This window comes from Lytechinus variegatus, chromosome 1 (genome assembly GCF_018143015.1).
Source record: "Lytechinus variegatus isolate NC3 chromosome 1, Lvar_3.0, whole genome shotgun sequence".
Lineage (NCBI taxonomy): Eukaryota > Metazoa > Echinodermata > Echinoidea > Temnopleuroida > Toxopneustidae > Lytechinus > Lytechinus variegatus.
In genome coordinates this window covers 14,063,360-14,081,241 of record NC_054740.1, presented here as the reverse complement: position 1 = coordinate 14,081,241, position 17,882 = coordinate 14,063,360, and the positions used below count along the sequence as shown (strand labels likewise).

General features: G+C 36.7%; 1 protein-coding gene across 1 annotated transcript; it reads left to right on the top strand.

Moving 5' to 3' along the window:
- The first annotated feature begins 341 nt into the window (after positions 1 to 341).
- Positions 342 to 17,216, top strand: LOC121406529 (carbohydrate sulfotransferase 12-like). The gene is made up of 3 exons (XM_041597543.1): positions 342 to 494; positions 12,995 to 13,728; positions 15,998 to 17,216. The coding sequence occupies exons 1-3, from the start codon at positions 392 to 394 to the stop codon at positions 16,883 to 16,885; spliced, it is 1,725 nt and encodes a 574-aa protein (XP_041453477.1). The 5' UTR covers positions 342 to 391; the 3' UTR covers positions 16,886 to 17,216.
- Positions 17,217 to 17,882: the final 666 nt, after the last annotated feature.

The window sequence follows — 17,882 nt, the reverse complement described above, 5'->3', positions numbered from 1 at the left end:
CCGGTCATACCGGCTTGCCGCGTAGAACTTCAAAGCAAAGCAGACTGTCGTAAATCCCATTGTTGCGCTGTAGAATTCATGAATACACTTTGCATCAATTAAAATAGTTACAGTTCCTTCTGACACCTTCCTGGTCAATCCGAGGGCCATAGTGCAATATCTAGCTGCCAATTCTCTTTAGGGAGGAAGTTCCGGCTATCATCGATCACACCCCGAATACAATTAAAGGAATCAGAGGTGTAAAAAAAGATGCACTTAATCAAAAGCTCGACACATGCATCGTGCTATAGGCCTATACTTTGAACTCATCAGCCGGGGTGAATGTCATGAGCGCTGCTCGCTCTTCTGGGATAAATACTTGAAATAGTTTGAATAGTTTTTTCGTCAGAAGATGAAAGTGACAAGAGTATGTCCACCGTGGTTTATTTTTACCACGCTTTCCATTTCTCTTGTTATAAACACCATTTTCTTCAACCGCATTAGACTGGAATCGGGTAAGATCATTTTCTCATATTGTTTTTCATCCAATATTAGGGGAATGGAATATGTTTGTCAGGTAAAATTTTACCAAATACTGCTTGTGAGATCGATTAAGAAAAGAAATATAAAGAGAAAGGGAAAAAGAGAAGAGTGAAATATGATTTTCGAAATATTATGTCAAAATCTGTCACAAATGGGATTTTTGTAATAAATCTGTCAAAGTTTTTAGCTCGCTTCGCTTGCAACTTTTGTACAAATTTTAAGCGATATGTGATATCTTGTCCCTCAACATTTTGACTATAATTATGCCACTGAAAAGGTATACAGCAGAATTACACGACTCGACCTATGTTTTGTACATATTTTTTTTTAAATATTCATATGGGCAGATGGTCGCCCCTACCCCCAGTTAAGAACCGCCTCTGTTTACCATCAAACAAACGTTTTTAAAGCCCAAACGCACACTATGCTATTCGTTGCTATCCGGTTTTCAAAGAAATCATAATAAAATTTGGTATGAACATTCCAACCAGTAAAATCTTAGCATTCAATGGTTAGCATGTTTAGAATAAATCGAAATTCATTCTAGTTCGGAAAGTAAATTCAAATCAAAATCGTAATGACGACACCATCGGCTGCGACGTGAAACCGATTTGAACTTTACTCCGACCAACGGGATTGCCGCAAAGCAAAATTATGATTTATTATTCCTAACAATATGCCAAACTTCAAATGAAACGAACTATCACATTTAATGCGAAATGCGATTTATTTATTTTTAATCGCTTCACTATGGCGCATAGCGTGCGCGGGGCCTTAGATATTATTTGTAACTTGTGTATTATTATTAAAGGGATACTCCTGGCTGACCCTAAGTAATAATAATAATAATAATAATGCTAATCAATGATTTTTTTCAGTGTAGTTTATCAATCGGATTTAAGTATCAGTACATTGTTAACATCCTTGTAGCAAAATTATTTATTTGATTCGTCTCCATCAGAACGGCAATCATTACAGTTAACAAAAGAAGAATTTTTAATAAAGGCAAATGGTCTGTATTACCGGATCACTTACTCGTTTTTTAATCATTACCGATATTTTTATTTCCTCTGAGTCACCCATCAAAGTAATAACTGAACACCACAGCTTCTATCCAATTCTTGCCATTGAAGATTCTTTGCCAAACGATACTGAATACAGAAGAGCATGGACCCTAGGGTCCATGAGAAGAGGAAATGATAAAAAAATAGGGGCTAAACACAGATTAGCTCCATGGTAAAAACATGGACAAAACAAGAAGGTTTCCAGCTGCCCAGTCACTGCCTAATGCAGAACAAATTTTCACACTGCGTTCTATGGTTGAAAAGTGCTATAGTCCAGGATAGGCCCCATAGAAACTTGACCAAACCTTGTTTCTTTATATATACAATATTTTTTGATGGTTTCTTGTCAATTCGAGGGTGCTGATTTCGAATCTGGATGATGCCACTCGTGTAACCATGAACATTTTCCGCAAATTGGCAAAATCCAATATGGCCGCCAAAATTATGCAAATTATACCCATTAAAATCCTAAAATTGTCCGCACATTGGTATGGAATGCATGAAAGCGTGTGGCAGGAGTAAAATACACTCTGAAAAAATAATTGTTGACAAAATATTTATTTTCCTGATATTCAAAATGGCCGCCATAGTCCATTGTATACTCTATTATGTACAATATATATAAATAGGGAAAACCAATTTTCACAAAAATGAGCACTAAACCGCAAAAAAATTGCGATGTGTTAACGAGTTAATATATGCAAATCATCATTACTAACGAGCTATATTATACAGATATTGACTAATGGGGTGTGTAATATAAACATTCTTTGGACCGCCGGATTTATATTTTCCCGAGGGGTTATATTTTCCTGAAGCGCGCAGCGCTGAGGGAAAATATGATCACGAGGGAAAATATTAATCTTTAAGGCGTTCCAAAGAATTTTTTTTACATATCCCATCAGTCAATATCTGTTATATTAGATAGCCTTTAATGATGTAGATAAAAATGGCCTAACGATGCGTGCAGCCTGTTGTTTACGATAGTCACAGTGATTGATGGAACTGGTATAGATCTAGATGTAACTTAAGTCTAATACTACTCTAATGCAGTGAATGGCCCTTTTCTAATCAAATCAAGTTTGTTTTAGGCCTAGCCCTAGATCTAAGTTAGATTCCAGTTCAGATACTTTAGTCTCACATATTTTATTTCCGTTTAGTTGGTAACATCTAATCCACAAGAGGGCGCCATACACGTAGAAAAATATATTCACGGACCGGTTGGTCAATATATTCATCGAAGGTGGACCGGCTGGGAAAATACACGGATTTCGATCATATCACGTGACGCGCAATTGACCAATCGCGCTTGGCTATCTGTCTTGGCTATCTAATATCATTTATTATGTCATAAATGGGAACATTTCTGTATTTTGATATCTAAAATGGCAGCCACTGGCCCAAACAGTATTGCGTACAATGGCAATGGGGGCCGAAAAAAATTCACAAGAGTGACCACAGAAATGCATATTATTAAGATTAAACGAGTGGGATATTGAATAAAAACATAATTGTTAACGAAATATATTATCAATATGTCATGTATGTGATGAATGTTGTATTTTGATATTCAAAATGGCTGCCAAAGGCCCTAAAAGTATTATCCACAATGAGAAAGTGAGGCAAAGAAATCACAAGAGTAATCACTAAAAATGCATATATATATATATGTGATAAATTACTGAGATACTGTTTAAAAACATATTTTCTAACGAAATATATCATTCAGGTTTAAAGTGTGTGTTAAATACTATATTATTACTTTCAAAATGGCCGCCAGAGACATTAACAGTATTATGCACAATGCAAAGTGGGAAACCAATATTCACAGGAGTGAGCACCATAAATGCAGGTATTAGTGATCTATGAGTAAAATATTGTCTGAAAGCATAATTTCTATTAAGCAGTTAAGAGATATCATTTATTCTGCCAGTTAGGTGATAAATACTGTTATTGGAAAGTCAAAATGGCCGCTACGGGCCCTTACGATATTATGCACAATGTGAATGGGAACAAATTATTTCAGCAGAATTTGGCTTTGCTTGGCCAGATGGTGCCAGGTAAAAATGGCAGAGGTAATAATGGCAGAGGTAAAAATGGCAGATACTGAGGTAAAATGGCAGAAGTAAAAATGGCAGAGGTAGAAAATGGCAGAGGTAAAAATGGCAGAGGTAAAAATGGCAGAGGTAATAATGGCAGAGGTAAAAATAGCAGATGTAAGAACAGCAGATATAAAAAGAGCAGAGGCATAAATGACAAGAGGTAAAAATGGAAGACGTGACAATAGCAGAGGTAAAAGTGGCCGAGGTACACTATTAGAAAAAAAACAGTAGATTCTACAGAAGAAAAATAAAAAAAAACAGGTTTTTACAGAAAAAACAACAAATAATTTTGAAGATTATAATAACAGGATGGTTTTCCACAATTTTTCTTAAATTTTACAGAACAGATATGTTTAAAAAATAGGGGAAAACAGTTTTATTACAATAAATTTGTAAGGGTACATGCACAAAATACCAATTTTCTGTAAGTTTATACAAATGCATGCATGTAGGATTACACAGTGCAGTAAGATTACAGGGGTTCTCCAGACTCTGTTGCAGGATTTTTTTTTATTTCTAAGCATAAATTTTCTAACAGTGTAAAAAATGGCGGAGTTGAAAATGGCAAAGGTAAAGATGGCATAAGCAAAAATGAAAGAGATATGGGGTGCTGGTTTGTTAAAAAGCCGAGAAGAAAAAAGTTTTCACTCTAAAATCAAAGGGGAATTGGTTAAGGGGGAAAATGACTTAAAAAATTATTTCAACTAAGTGAAGTTCTTTTGACTCAGAAAAAGAATTACAACAAAAATAATAACAATCAGATAATAAACAATGTTTTTTTAGCATACCAAGCTAATTACCAAGAGGGTGCTGCTTATGGCGTAAAAAATACCCAACAGCACTTCCGCTTCCAAGGGTTATGACCATCAAGCCGTCTATATCATATTGGATGCAATGGTAAAGAAGGTTCAGGGTCTTCTTTTATGCAAAGAATCTGAACCAGACGGTCCCCCTCGATCGACCCCAAATTGGTTTACCAGTCAAGATTATTATTGATTTTCATAATTAGTTACATATTCAGTGCCAAGCCTGGGAACGCATGCTTATTGTCATTCAAATATTTAAAAAGAATAGTACAGACGACATTACAAATAAGGACATAATATTCAACCACAATCATTCGTGACAATTTCTCTTCCTCCTTTTTTGCAACGGTAAACCTGGCAAAACTTTAGACATAAAAAAACAGCTAGACAAAAAGTAATGTTATAAAATGATGAATGAGAATAGTGCAGTTTCATTTTGCTCCGGATGAATTGAATGAAAAAATATTTGTCGTTTGATTTCTTTTTAAAAAGCCTTCACGGTACACCTCCAACGAATTCGTAAATAGCATTGTTAGGCCGATAAAGACATAATGATATGATGAAATGCCTAACCGTGACATGCACTTCTAATTTAATCTATGTACATGCGGGGGCTTTTTGACAATTCATTGCATCCGGGTTTGAGGCTGGCCATATTTTACCTAGAGCTGTCATTTTTACCTCTCCCATTATGACCTCTACCATTTTACCTCTGCCATTATTACCTCTGCCATTTTTACCTCTGCCACTTTTACCTCTGCCATTATTACCTCTGCCATTTTTACCTCTGCCATTATTACCTCTGCCAATTTTACCTCTGCCATTATTACCTCTGTCATTTTTATCTCTGCCATTTTTACCTCTGCCATTATTACCTCTGCCATTATTACCTCTGCCATTTTTATCTCTGCCATTTTTACCTCTGCCATTATTACCTCTGCCATTTTTACCTCTGCCATTATTACCTCTGCCATTATTACCTCTGCCATTATTACCTCTGCCATTTTTACACAGAGCCGGCCAGATGGTGATGTATGAGTAAAATATCGTCTGAAAACATGATTTATAACAAAATATATCATATCTTATGTAATTTAGGTGATAAATACTGTATTTCAACATTCAAAATGGCGACCAGTGGCATAAAGAGTATTATGTACAAGGGCAATGGCCGGGGGAAAAAAATGACAAGAGTGAGCACTAAAATGCATATAATTAAGATAAACTAGTGGAATACTGACTAAAAACATCATTGTTAATATGCCATTTATGTTATAAATGCTGTAATTTGACATTCAAAATGGCCGCCATAATCCCTATATTTATTATGTACAATGCGAATGGAGAAACTAATTTTCACAAGAGTGAGTATCATAAAATGCATATGACTGTGATATACGAGTAGAAATATTGTCTTAAACATGATTTCTAACTAAATACATCACATATTGGTTGTGGAGGTAATAAATGCTGTACTTTGAAATCCAAAATGGCTGCCATAGGTCCTAAAAGTATTATGTACATTGTAACATTGGACATAATTTTGACATAATTTGGCTTTGTTTGACTCTAAATATTGCCTATAATTGTGAATTCTGATGCAAGGGTGAAATGTTGTAAAAACAACCATGGTTTCTAACAAGATATATCATAATGTCGTGTATTTAAGGTGATAAACACTGCATTTTTAAATTGAAAATGGCCACCATAGGCCCTTATCGTATAATATACAATTTGAGTGTAGACAAATAATGTTCACAAAAAGGGCATATGGCAGCCATTTTGAATGATGAAATACAGTATTTATCACCTAAATTACATTAGAGATGATATATTTTGTTATAAATCGTGTTTTCAGACGATATTTCACTCATACATCACCATTTGGCCAAGCAAAGCCAAATTCTGTTGAAATAATTTGTTCCCATTCACATTGCGCATAATATCATAAGGGCCTGTATCGGCCATTTTGACTTTCCAATAACAGTATTCATCACCTAACTGGCAGAATAAATGATATCTCTTAATATAAATTATGCTTTCGGACTATATTCTACTCATAGATCACTAATACTTGCATTTATGGTGCTCATATTGGTTTCCACTTTGCATTGTGCATAATACTGTTAATGTCTATGGCGGCCATTTTGAAAGTAAAACTACAGTATTTAACACAAACTTTAAACCTGAATGATATATTTCGTTAGAAAATATGTTTTTAAACAGTATCCCATTAATTTATCACATATATATGCATTTTAGTGATCACTCTTGTGATTTCTTTGCCCTTCTTTCTCATTGTGTGCATAATACTTTTAGGGCCTTTGGCAGCCATTTTGAAAATCAAAATACAACATTCATCACAATACATGGCATATTAATGATATATTTCGTTAACAGTTACTCGTGTAATCTTAATAATATGCATTTTAGTGATCACTCTTGTGAATTTTTTGGCCCCCATTGCCATTGTACGCAATACTGTTTGGGCCAGTGGCGGCCATTTTAGATATCAAAATACAGAAATCTTCCCATTTATGATATAATGAATGATATATCTCGTTAGTAATAATGATTTGCGTATATCACTTCGTTCATACATCGCGATTTTTTGCAGTTTAGTGCTCACTTTTGCGAAAGCTAGTTTCGCTCTTTATATTGTACATAATAGAGTATACAATGGACTTTGGCGGCCATTTTGAATATGAGGAAAATGAATATTTTGTCAAAAATTAATTTTTTAGAGAGTATCTCACTCCTGCCACACAATGTCATGCATTTCGTAGCAAATGTGCGGACAATTTTAGGATTTTTATGCGTAATTTGCATATTTTGGCGGCCATATTGGATTTTGCCAATTTTCGGAAAATGCTCAAGGTTACACGAGTGGCATCATTCAGATTCGTAATCAGCACCCTCGAATTGACAAGAAACCATCAAAAAATATTGTATATATAAAAAAAACAAGGTGACGCCTCTTCTATCCTGGACTACTAGGGATGCCTGATGAAGGTAAACCAGCATGGAGACAGTTTGCAGAAGTCCAGTCTAGAGGTTATCTGGTCATGAATGATATTTTCCGCACCACCTCATGTAAGACAGTGTCTGATCTCAGCAATTCTGTGAAGCTGGTAATATGCAGATTGGCAGACATGTGATGTGAGTTTCTTCATGCTCATTGTTCTATCAAAGACTACGCCAAGATATCTTTACCATGTTTACTGGAGATATATAGCTTCCTCATGCACCTATTAAGACTGGAGTTGTAGTCATGATAATTACGCATATGGAGATGACAGAACAAGTTACTCCGCTTTTAATCGTTAAGCTTTTAGAAGTTGACCTTCATCCAACATCGAATCCTCAGTGGCAGCACCAACAACAGCATCTGCACGAACCTCTGTATCTTTAACTTTTGGATCAAAAGTGAGGTATGGCAGCTGGATGTCATCAGCATAAAAGTCCAAGTTGCCACATTATAGAGGCAAGAGGGGTGATGTACAGTTTGAAGAACAAGGGACCAAGGACAGACCCCAAGGAACTCAATAGCAAAGGATATTAACAGGAGACTGCATGTCAGTGATGAATACAGCTTGTCCTCCTGTTGGCAAGGTAAAGGGAAAGCCATTGGAGTGCAGAATCATCAATCACTGTCAGTCTCCCAAGAAGAATGACATGTTCAGTGGTACCAAAACCGGTTGACAAGTCAAACATAACCTAGGCAACACCTTTCTTCATAGAAAGAGATCTCCTGGCTCTACAAAAAAATTCTTGACCTAGACTTTGATGGTGATATCTCAGACTCGCATGCAGCCTATCAGAGCTGGGTCAGCTATTGGATGCTGTTGGGTTTAATACCGATCAAAAGAAGTGGATTAATAATAACCTACATGAACACCAAACATGTCAGGAACCCACCATCCTCTGAAAGATATCTTCGTTATCAATTAGAAATAATCTATGTTATGAAGATATGAATATGTGTGAATATTAGAAGTTCGATAAATGGCCAAGGGGACATTACAAAATTCACTGCGGTATTGAAAGGTGCACTCCGAGCATTTTAACACCTGAAACAAGATCTGGTCAGACAGCAGATTCTCTCTCAAGACAAAAGTTTAGGTTTTCTCTATGGATCTGTGACATAAGAATCGGACATATCTCAAGAACACAAACACGATGACTTCGATACCAACTGCCTCCGCAGAACACTTGTGCTAAATTGATTTGATTTCAACAATTTTATAATATGAGGCTGCCCTATCAATCAAGCCATCCAATGGAACACCAGCTCGATGATAACTGATATTGATCATTCAACACCCCGAAGGTGTATCAAGCTGGGGGAAGCCGGATGCCTCTAAGTTGGATGAAGCGGCAATCCTTGATAGGACAGGTGCAGTACTGCATTGGAAAAGATTTATTATGGAGATGCACATGTAATCAGTTAATGAAGTCCAATTATCAAAATTTGTTATTAAAAGGACATGCAGTGACTTATTCGTTGTGGAACTTTAGAACACCATAGTCTGGCTTTTAAATCATTTAAAACGGTCTAATTGATAGGCAAAATGAGACATTAGATGGTTTATAAATATGTGGGTTCAGTTCTGAGAATTTTTTTTTCAAAATTGGAACAATTTGACAAGCATAATGGAGAACACACAAGACATTTCATTTTCAGCAGACTGTTTTCACTTCTTTTTGCTAAAGAAAAGCACACTGAATATATATATATATATATATATATATATATTCAGGAATATATAATTGGTATAGTGTCGAAAATCTGTCTATCTGACGGTCAATCGGATCGGGCTCGCCCTAGCTACTAACCGTCTCTGTGGTCTAGTGGTTAAGGCACCGGCGTTCAAAGCTGGGGGCCCGGGTTCGATTCCCGGCAGAGACATTTTTTCGGCATCACCAATTTTTCCAAAGGGTAGATAGCTCTGGGGAAACTTGATTTAAGCTACGCCTACCATTGTTCTCTTCATCCATTTCTTACAATATTTAAATAAAAAAGAGTTGCCAAAAGCTGTTGTACATGTATAACTTTACACATTTTTATTTCTTCTCCCATATGTGTACTGTATCGAAGCAATAGCTTTGATCCAGCTGAGGCATGGCGGCTTGTCATTGTTCAAAACTCACCTTCACCCGACAAAGGAATATATAATTGGTATAGTGTCGAAAATCTGTCTATCTGACGGTCAATCGGATCGGGCTCGCCCTAGCTACTAACCGTCTCTGTGGTCTAGTGGTTAAGGCACCGGCGTTCAAAGCTGGGGGCCCGGGTTCGATTCCCGGCAGAGACATTTTTTCGGCATCACCAATTTTTCCAAAGGGTAGATAGCTCTGGGGAACCTTGATTTAAGCTACGCCTACCATTGTTCTCTTCATCCATTTCTTACAATATATATATATATATGTGTGTGTGTGTGTGTGTGTGTGTGTGTGGGTGTGTGTGTGTGAAGCTATGCATGTACAACAGCTTTGGCAACTCTTTTATTTAAATATTGTAAAGAAATGGATGAAGAGAACAATGGTAGACGTAGCTTAAATCAAGGTTCCCCAGAGCTATCTACCCTTTGGAGATAGCTCTGGGGAACCTTGATTTAAGCTACGTCTACCATTGTTCTCTTCATCCATTTCTTTACAATATTTAAATAAAAGAGTTGCCAAAGCTGTTGTACATGTATAGCTTCACACATTTGTATACTTTCTCACATACGTGTACTGTATCGAAGCAATAGCTTTGATCCAGCTGAGGCATGACGGCTTGTCATTGTTCAAAACCCACCTTCACCCGACAAAGGTAATTGGAATAGTGTCGAAAATTTGTCTTTCTGACGGTCAATCGGATCTCGGTCGGCCTAGCCACTAGCCCGTCTCTGTGGTCCAGTGGTTAAGGCACCGTCGTTCAAAGCTGGGGGCCCGGGTTCGATTCCCGGCAGAGACATTTTTTCGGCATAACAAATTTTTCCAAAGGGTAGATAGCTCTGGGGAACCTTGATTTAAGCTACGTCTACCATTGTTCTCTTCATCCATTTCTTTACAATATATATACATATATATATATATATATATATATATATATATATATATATATATATATATATATATATATATATATATATATATATATATACATATACATATACATATAAATATATACATGTATACATGTATGTGTAATGAGATTCTGTTGGTCGGGGAACATAACTACTCCAAAAGATATTAAATGCGACTGATTGACTATCAAGAGTTGAGATTTACAGTACTGTCATGATTCAAATTTAATAATCCATCATCTAAAACTGTAAATACGAATGAATTGATTGATATCATAATTCAAAAACATTTTATATTAAAAATTTAAGCAATTAATAGTGACATTTGCTTGAATACAGATAGGTTCATGAAATTCGTTGGATCACCACCAGTGTGCTTTTAAAATGCGAAGGCCCTCCCTGCAGGAATTTACCTTTGTATGCAGATGTCAGTGTCAGAGTCAGTGCATCTGTTAATGCCCATGGATATATACGAATACAAACAATTTGTAAAAATCATTGAAACTTATTATTTTCTGCCATTGACAATCAATACTTTGACAGATCCCATGACAAAACATGCACGAAACAAATGGCACAAAATACAAAGAAATACATAAGAAATTCAAAAACAATAAAATACATTAATATTCACTGTTGTATTATATTCTAAGGGGCGTACAATCATTCATAATAATGCAAATACTATTTGTACCCAAAATATAAATATTTGAGCTGAAATTATCAAATTAAAGCATAATGATCCAAAATATGCATAGATCTGCATAATTATTTAGCCGGAAACAAAAATAACAATTTTTCCCGAAAGATATACGTATGTATGCAGGATTTTGCAGTATTCATGTCTGTGAAAGCAAATATGAGTAAAGAACATTGTCAAAATAATATTCTGGCTGAATTATCAATTTGGCAGCCATTTTGTTTATGCAAATTAGGTGGTCAAAAACATAAGAAATTAGCTTGGGAACCGATCCTATCAGATTCAGCATATTTGAATTGTGTGAAATAGTCCGGTTCCCAACTTTTACCCCAAAATGCTTCTTAAAGTTTATACAGGCCTCTTTTTTCCAGAATGGCTCTAGTCTATATATAGTCTTAAAATGTAGAATTAACTGACCTGTAATTGTATTCGTAAAGAGAAACTAAAATGTTTTGAGAGGAAAAGTTGTTGTTTTGCTACTTGGTAACATAATTATTGCGGTACTAATGTATTGATTAGTTAATTAGCACGTTTTCATTCAAGTGGGTCTATGTTACTAGACTACGCTAGCATTATGGGTCAGGAAACTGACCAGATATGAGTAGTTGAGGTCTCGAGATGGCGCTATTGGTTCGTATCTGCTTTAAGCTTTGATCGGGCCCGAATTATGTTGAAACACCGGTTTGGCGTTAGGCTAACGTGACCAATTTGGCATTTAAGCAACACCAATTAGTGTTAAACCAATATCGGTTTGATTCTTAACTGGTGTTGTTTCAACGCCTCTCTAGTGAGGACCAATATAGATACCAGACTGGTGTTAAATTAACACCAGCGTTTTAGCAGTGTATTACCATAATTTCAACTTCTGAAAACTTGGGCAACATAAACTGTAAAAACGCTTTTTAAATTTTGTAAGCACCTTGTTTAAGCCAATGACTCTAACAACTCATTTATTGTTTAAACTTTTTAAACAACTGCTTAAACTTTTCAAACAAGTTTTTAAAAGGTTTAAACAATAATAAACAATGTATTATTTTTTTGTTTTACTCTGTACGGTATTTTATGACGTTCTTTTTCAGAAAATGGTAAGAGGGCCAAGATAAATGGGTCCAAGTTTCTAAAAAAAGCTACGAGCGAGTCAAGCAAACAAGCAAGAAATATGATACTTTTGATACAAAAAAAATCATTTTATACTTCATTACAATTTGTTTCACTACGCCTACCTAAGCATAGTTTCAAAGAAAAAAAAGGAAGAAAATTCAAGCCTGTTTCATGTGGTTCACGGTTATATTCAATATACGTATATATACATCGCGATGGTCTAGAGTGGGGGAGGGGGGGGGGGGGCAGTGAGGCTTCTGAGAATGTGTTGGGCTAAGAAAAAAAATTACAAAAAGGAAAAATACATGTATCTTCAAAACAATGTTTTTTTGGTAGCATTCAACCCTTTTTTCAGCTTTTGCGCAATTCAATATTCGGACTAAAAGTAATTGGTACTCTCCCAAATGGAAATTTTTGACCACACTCATATCGTCATTCACTTGAAGAGAATTCTACTAATTCATAAATTCAAGCTTCAGGATATCACAGATATTTTTACAGAATTTTTTTGTAAAGCGTTAACTTTTTTACACGGTATATTGATGTACTCAATAATTAATTGGTTGTGCAGTTCTAAATATATTGATAAATGTAATATCTAACTTATTGACTTTCTTTTTTCTGACAGCATCTTACAGTATACTGCATCGGGATTATAAAAGGGATACGAACTTCTTAATTAAAAATGATTCATCTTTTCGCCCAGTCATCGTAAAAGATCTCCCAGACGTTAATGAAGATCGTCCAACCATCGTAGAAGATCGCCAAGGTGTTCATGAAGATCGTCCAACCGTCGTAGAAGATCGCCCAGGCGTTCATGAAGATCGTTCAACCGTCGAAGAAGATCGCCAAGGTGTTGAGGAAAATCGCCCAACCATCATAAATGACCGCCCAGGCAGTGAGGGAGATCGCCCATTCGTCGGAAATGATCGTCCAGGCGTTGATGAAGATCGTCAAGCCACCGTCAAAGATCATCCAGGCGTTGATGAAGATCGTCCAGTCGCCGTCAAAAATCGCACAGGCATTGAGGAAAACCGTCCAACCCTTGTAAATGATCGCCCAGGATTGAATGAAGATCGTCCAGTCATCGTCAAAGATCGCCTAGAAGATATTGAAGATCGTCCAGCAGTCGATAAAGATCCCCCGGGTGTTGATGTAATTCGTCCAGCCATCGCAGGAGAAAAATCAGACTTTGGTATTAACCTTTCATCAGCCGTAGAAAATCGTCCAGCCGTTCTTAAAAACCATCGAGAAGGGCAGGTCGTCGTAAAAGACAGCCTACCCGTCGCCAACGATCGCTCAGCTGTGGAATTAAACCACTCTACCACCGTCATTGAACTAACGGAAAGCACCAAACTAGAGGTAAAGCAAATATATAATTCAAACACTCTCGTGATGATTATTTGCATTCTCTTTTTACAGCTAATTGTGAATGAATTCGAAATCATAAAACCAATGCTACGTCAATAATTGGTCAGACATCCAAGTCTAATTTTTAATTTTGACACGCTCTTGCTCAGCTATTGTTTTGTATAGAATTGATATAGAGATCAATCTTTCTCTTTCCCATCATCCCTTCTGTCTTCTTTATTGTCTCTTTCAAGGATTCAAAGTTAGAACAAAATTCAGAAACAGTTAGAACTTATGATCAGTGTTTTTTTTTAAGTAGCCCTATCTGTATCGAAAGTTTTTCAATGATAAAGATTATCACTTTCGAATTGGTCTGTTCGATCAAGCCCGATCAAGATATTATCGGTCTGTCGGTATAACTCGGCAGTGTAACCTGGCCAATATTCCTCGAACAGGATGGTAGACGCCCATTCTCTAAATTCCAGATTTGAAAGTCAATCCAATATATGGTCAGGGACCGATAAAAAATTGGATCAAAACTTTCGATCGAATGAGATTGAACCCAACTTTAGTTTGGTCCCTGATCGCGATCTTAATTTTTTTTTCCAATCTAACGAATCGCATGATTCCCTACGACCCCATACTATTTTGGACATTCAAATACTCCAAGCAATTACAAGATCGATGTCTTCAGGGGTGGATCCAGGATTTTTCAAAAGTGAAGGGTACATTTTTTCCCGAGCAAAAATTTGACAAGCAAAAAAAAGTCCTCACTTTCAAGGGGGGGGGGCACACTTCTGTTTCTACGGCATTTTACATTACAAAATTTGCTTGTGCCTCTCAAAGGGGGGGGGGGCATGGGTCGGCTTCGCCCCTCCCCTGGATCCGCCAGTGAATGTCGTTCAATGTATACTGACACCGAACACATGAACACAACTCAACGTTTTGAGGTTTTCAAATACTTTACAAAGACATTCAAGGTTCTTCAGCACGTAAAGAATATTTTAGTAACCTTTTTCTCAAGGATTCCAACTACAGGACAACAGGGTTCCAATTTGCACTTTTTTTTCTAAGAGTGTATATGCCCAGACCTGCAAGACCGACCCGGATTTTGTTTCATAAAGCTGTTCAAAATAATTCGCACAACTGGAACCTGCTTTTAGTGCAAAATCAGTTACATATGGATATCATAACAGGAAAAATTCCAACCCAACTTAAAGTTGATTTGAATGAAAATAGAAAAGGCCAACAAGCCCATCACTGAAAATTTCTTTTTTAAAATCGGATGTAAAATAAGAAAGTTTTTTGGCTGGTGCACTTGACCCCTAAACACATAAAAGGGTCTCCAGTGACAGCTGTTCGTAAAGTCATTCCGTTACTTTACGACAAAGAATGAAATATTTTCAAATGAAAAATTCAAAGACGTCACTGGCAGGTCAAAATTATCTTAAAAGGGTATGTATGATGCACAGCAAAAACTGTGGTGTTAACCGGTGTACATAGAGGACCACACCAGTTATTTTACACCGGTGTTAAATTGGTGGTGTTAGTTTTACACCTATAGGTGTTATCACAACACCTTTAGTTGTTACATTTACAGTCTTTGGTGTTATGTTTAATCTCTAGGGTGTAATTTTAACACCTCAGGGTGTGGTCCTCTATTAACACCAATTGGTGTCAGTTTTAACACCGCAGTTTTTACAGTGTGGAATTGGCAGATCGGTAGTGGGGCTCGATCTGGTGTGACCGTTTTATATTTTTGGAAAATAGGACTACCGGAAAAATACAGCCTGATCGGGGTCAGTCTTAAACGACATTGCTCTGGCTTCCTATAAACGCATCTCACAATGAAGGAAGAAAGAAACAACATCAGGGGGTTTTCGCTTCACCACATACGGAGGTTTCAAGAACACATTAAATGTATCGAAACTGTCGTCAAATGACAAAGAACAACTGGCAGGTCTTTTGCGAAAATTGGTGAACAGGAACAGCAGTTTCGTAGTTCCGGAGCTGACGAAAAATTGCAAATATGTCGTTTGTCCAGAGTCAAGGACGAAGCCGCAGTTCTCTTCCCCAAGTTTTCGACAAAGACTTGTTGGTAATTCTTTCTAATGAAGGGCACTTGACAATATAATTTCTCTGTTCTTAAACTGACCATACGTCGCGGAGCAAAACCAAGCAAGAAGTATCAGGTAAAATCGGCTTGATATCTGGTTTGGCCGATCGGCAATGGAAATTTTAAAAGCTGAATTAATTTGTGTTCACTTTTCTCTTTTCACAGTCGCTTGTTAAAGCTACACATCGTCAGAAAGTACGCAAGGATGTCCTACGAAAAGCATGCTCCGATTTCAAACTGAAACCATCAAGAAAGGGTAACCTGAGCCCAAAGGCTCTTGCCTCCTTCGAACATACAATGTTATTTGATAAGCACCGATTGATGTACTGTTATGTGCCAAAGGCAGGATGCACTAGCTTTAAGCAGGTTTTCCTCTCATCCCACGGGATCACACTGAGACGCAACGTAAGCATCCACAAGACATTCGAAGCTACTTTCAAGAACTTGAGTCAAACGAAACCAGCATTAGCCAATCGGAAAATCAAGGAATACAATTATTTTGTGTTTGTCCGCAATCCCTTTACACGTTTACTGTCAGCGTTTCGCGAAAAAATTGAGAATAGGAACCCAGAAAACCGAACTGATTGCCCTCTATGCCACCTGATAATTTGGTTCCTTAGAGATGATGATCCGCTATTATTGGACCGTAAGAACAGTTCTGAACCATATACCTTCGAAGAGTTCGTCCGGTACACCATTGCCACTAAAAAACCAAACGAGCATTGGATGAATCAGTTTCAGTTGTGTCACCCGTGTCAGGTCGATTTCGATTTCATCGGGAAGTACGAAACCATGCACGAGGATGTAGAGGATTTCTTAATATCGAAGACGAGCGATTCTTTGCTAAAGTTCCCAGAATCTGATCCTTCAAAACCACGAACGCGTAGTTCTAATGATGAAAACATGGTTAAGTACTACAGTTCTCTCCCAGATGATGTCTTTGTTAACCTTGTTCATAGCTTGTACCGTGATCTAAGAGTGTTCGGATATTCTATACCGGAAGTTATCAGGAGACCCAACCTGCGTCTTCCGGAAACCGTAGAGACTGGTTAAAAGAGTTATCTTTAGTTTTCACTGCTGCTCATCTGGATCGAAGGAAAAATCTTGGAAATAATTAATATCAAAATCACATGCAGTGACATAACATAGAACAATGGCCACTTGCGTGGATTTATGGACCAGTTGAATATGCTAGGCCTACTGGGCATCTTTATAAAAAATAAGCTTATACATCTATATAAAAATGACAAAGCTTCCTAAAATTATCATGTTTAGGAAATGTGTTTGTTGTGTTGGGACGGGACGAAATTTGATTTATCACAAAAATAATGAATTAACAAAATATTAAATGAAAGTTATTTTTCATTAAACCATTTTGTGAAAATCATTCTTTCAGCTCATATTATGGCACTTCTGATAGTTTGTAGTAAGTTATACATTAATGTATATAACGATATGTGTTTGCATTTGAAGCAGAATGAAGGACGCTAATGCCAGAGGAGACAATGGTCTGTATTCTGAAATCTGGTTTTACGAAGGTCAGGGTCTTACTCTGTGTTAAAAATTATGGGAAACCCCCAAATTTCAAAAAAAAAATGAATTGACATCATATTCCTAACTTTACTTGGCTCTTTGCTCGTGTTTTAATGATGAAGAGGACTATCCGAGTTCAGATTATGGGCCCTTGTTCTATATTATAAATTTAGACTACTTAGATTTTTAATAAAGCAGTTAATGGGGAAAAAGAAAGTCTGAGAAAAGAGACAGATGGGAGATAAAGACAGACCTAGATTAATACAGATCGAGACAGTGAGAGAGAGAGAGGGGGAGAGAGAGGGAGGGAAAAAAGGGGGCAAAATGGAGTGGATAAGGCGAGTCGAACGATACAGAATTTTGGTGGTCGCGAAAGTGGCATTTTTTTCTCCAAAATATCAGTTTCACCACAAAATATTTAGAGTAATGAGAAGAGTTATTCAAAACGTAAATGTAACTCTTTCATATTGGTAATTTGGTTTATGTAAACAATATGGACAAAAAAAGTGAATTTCAG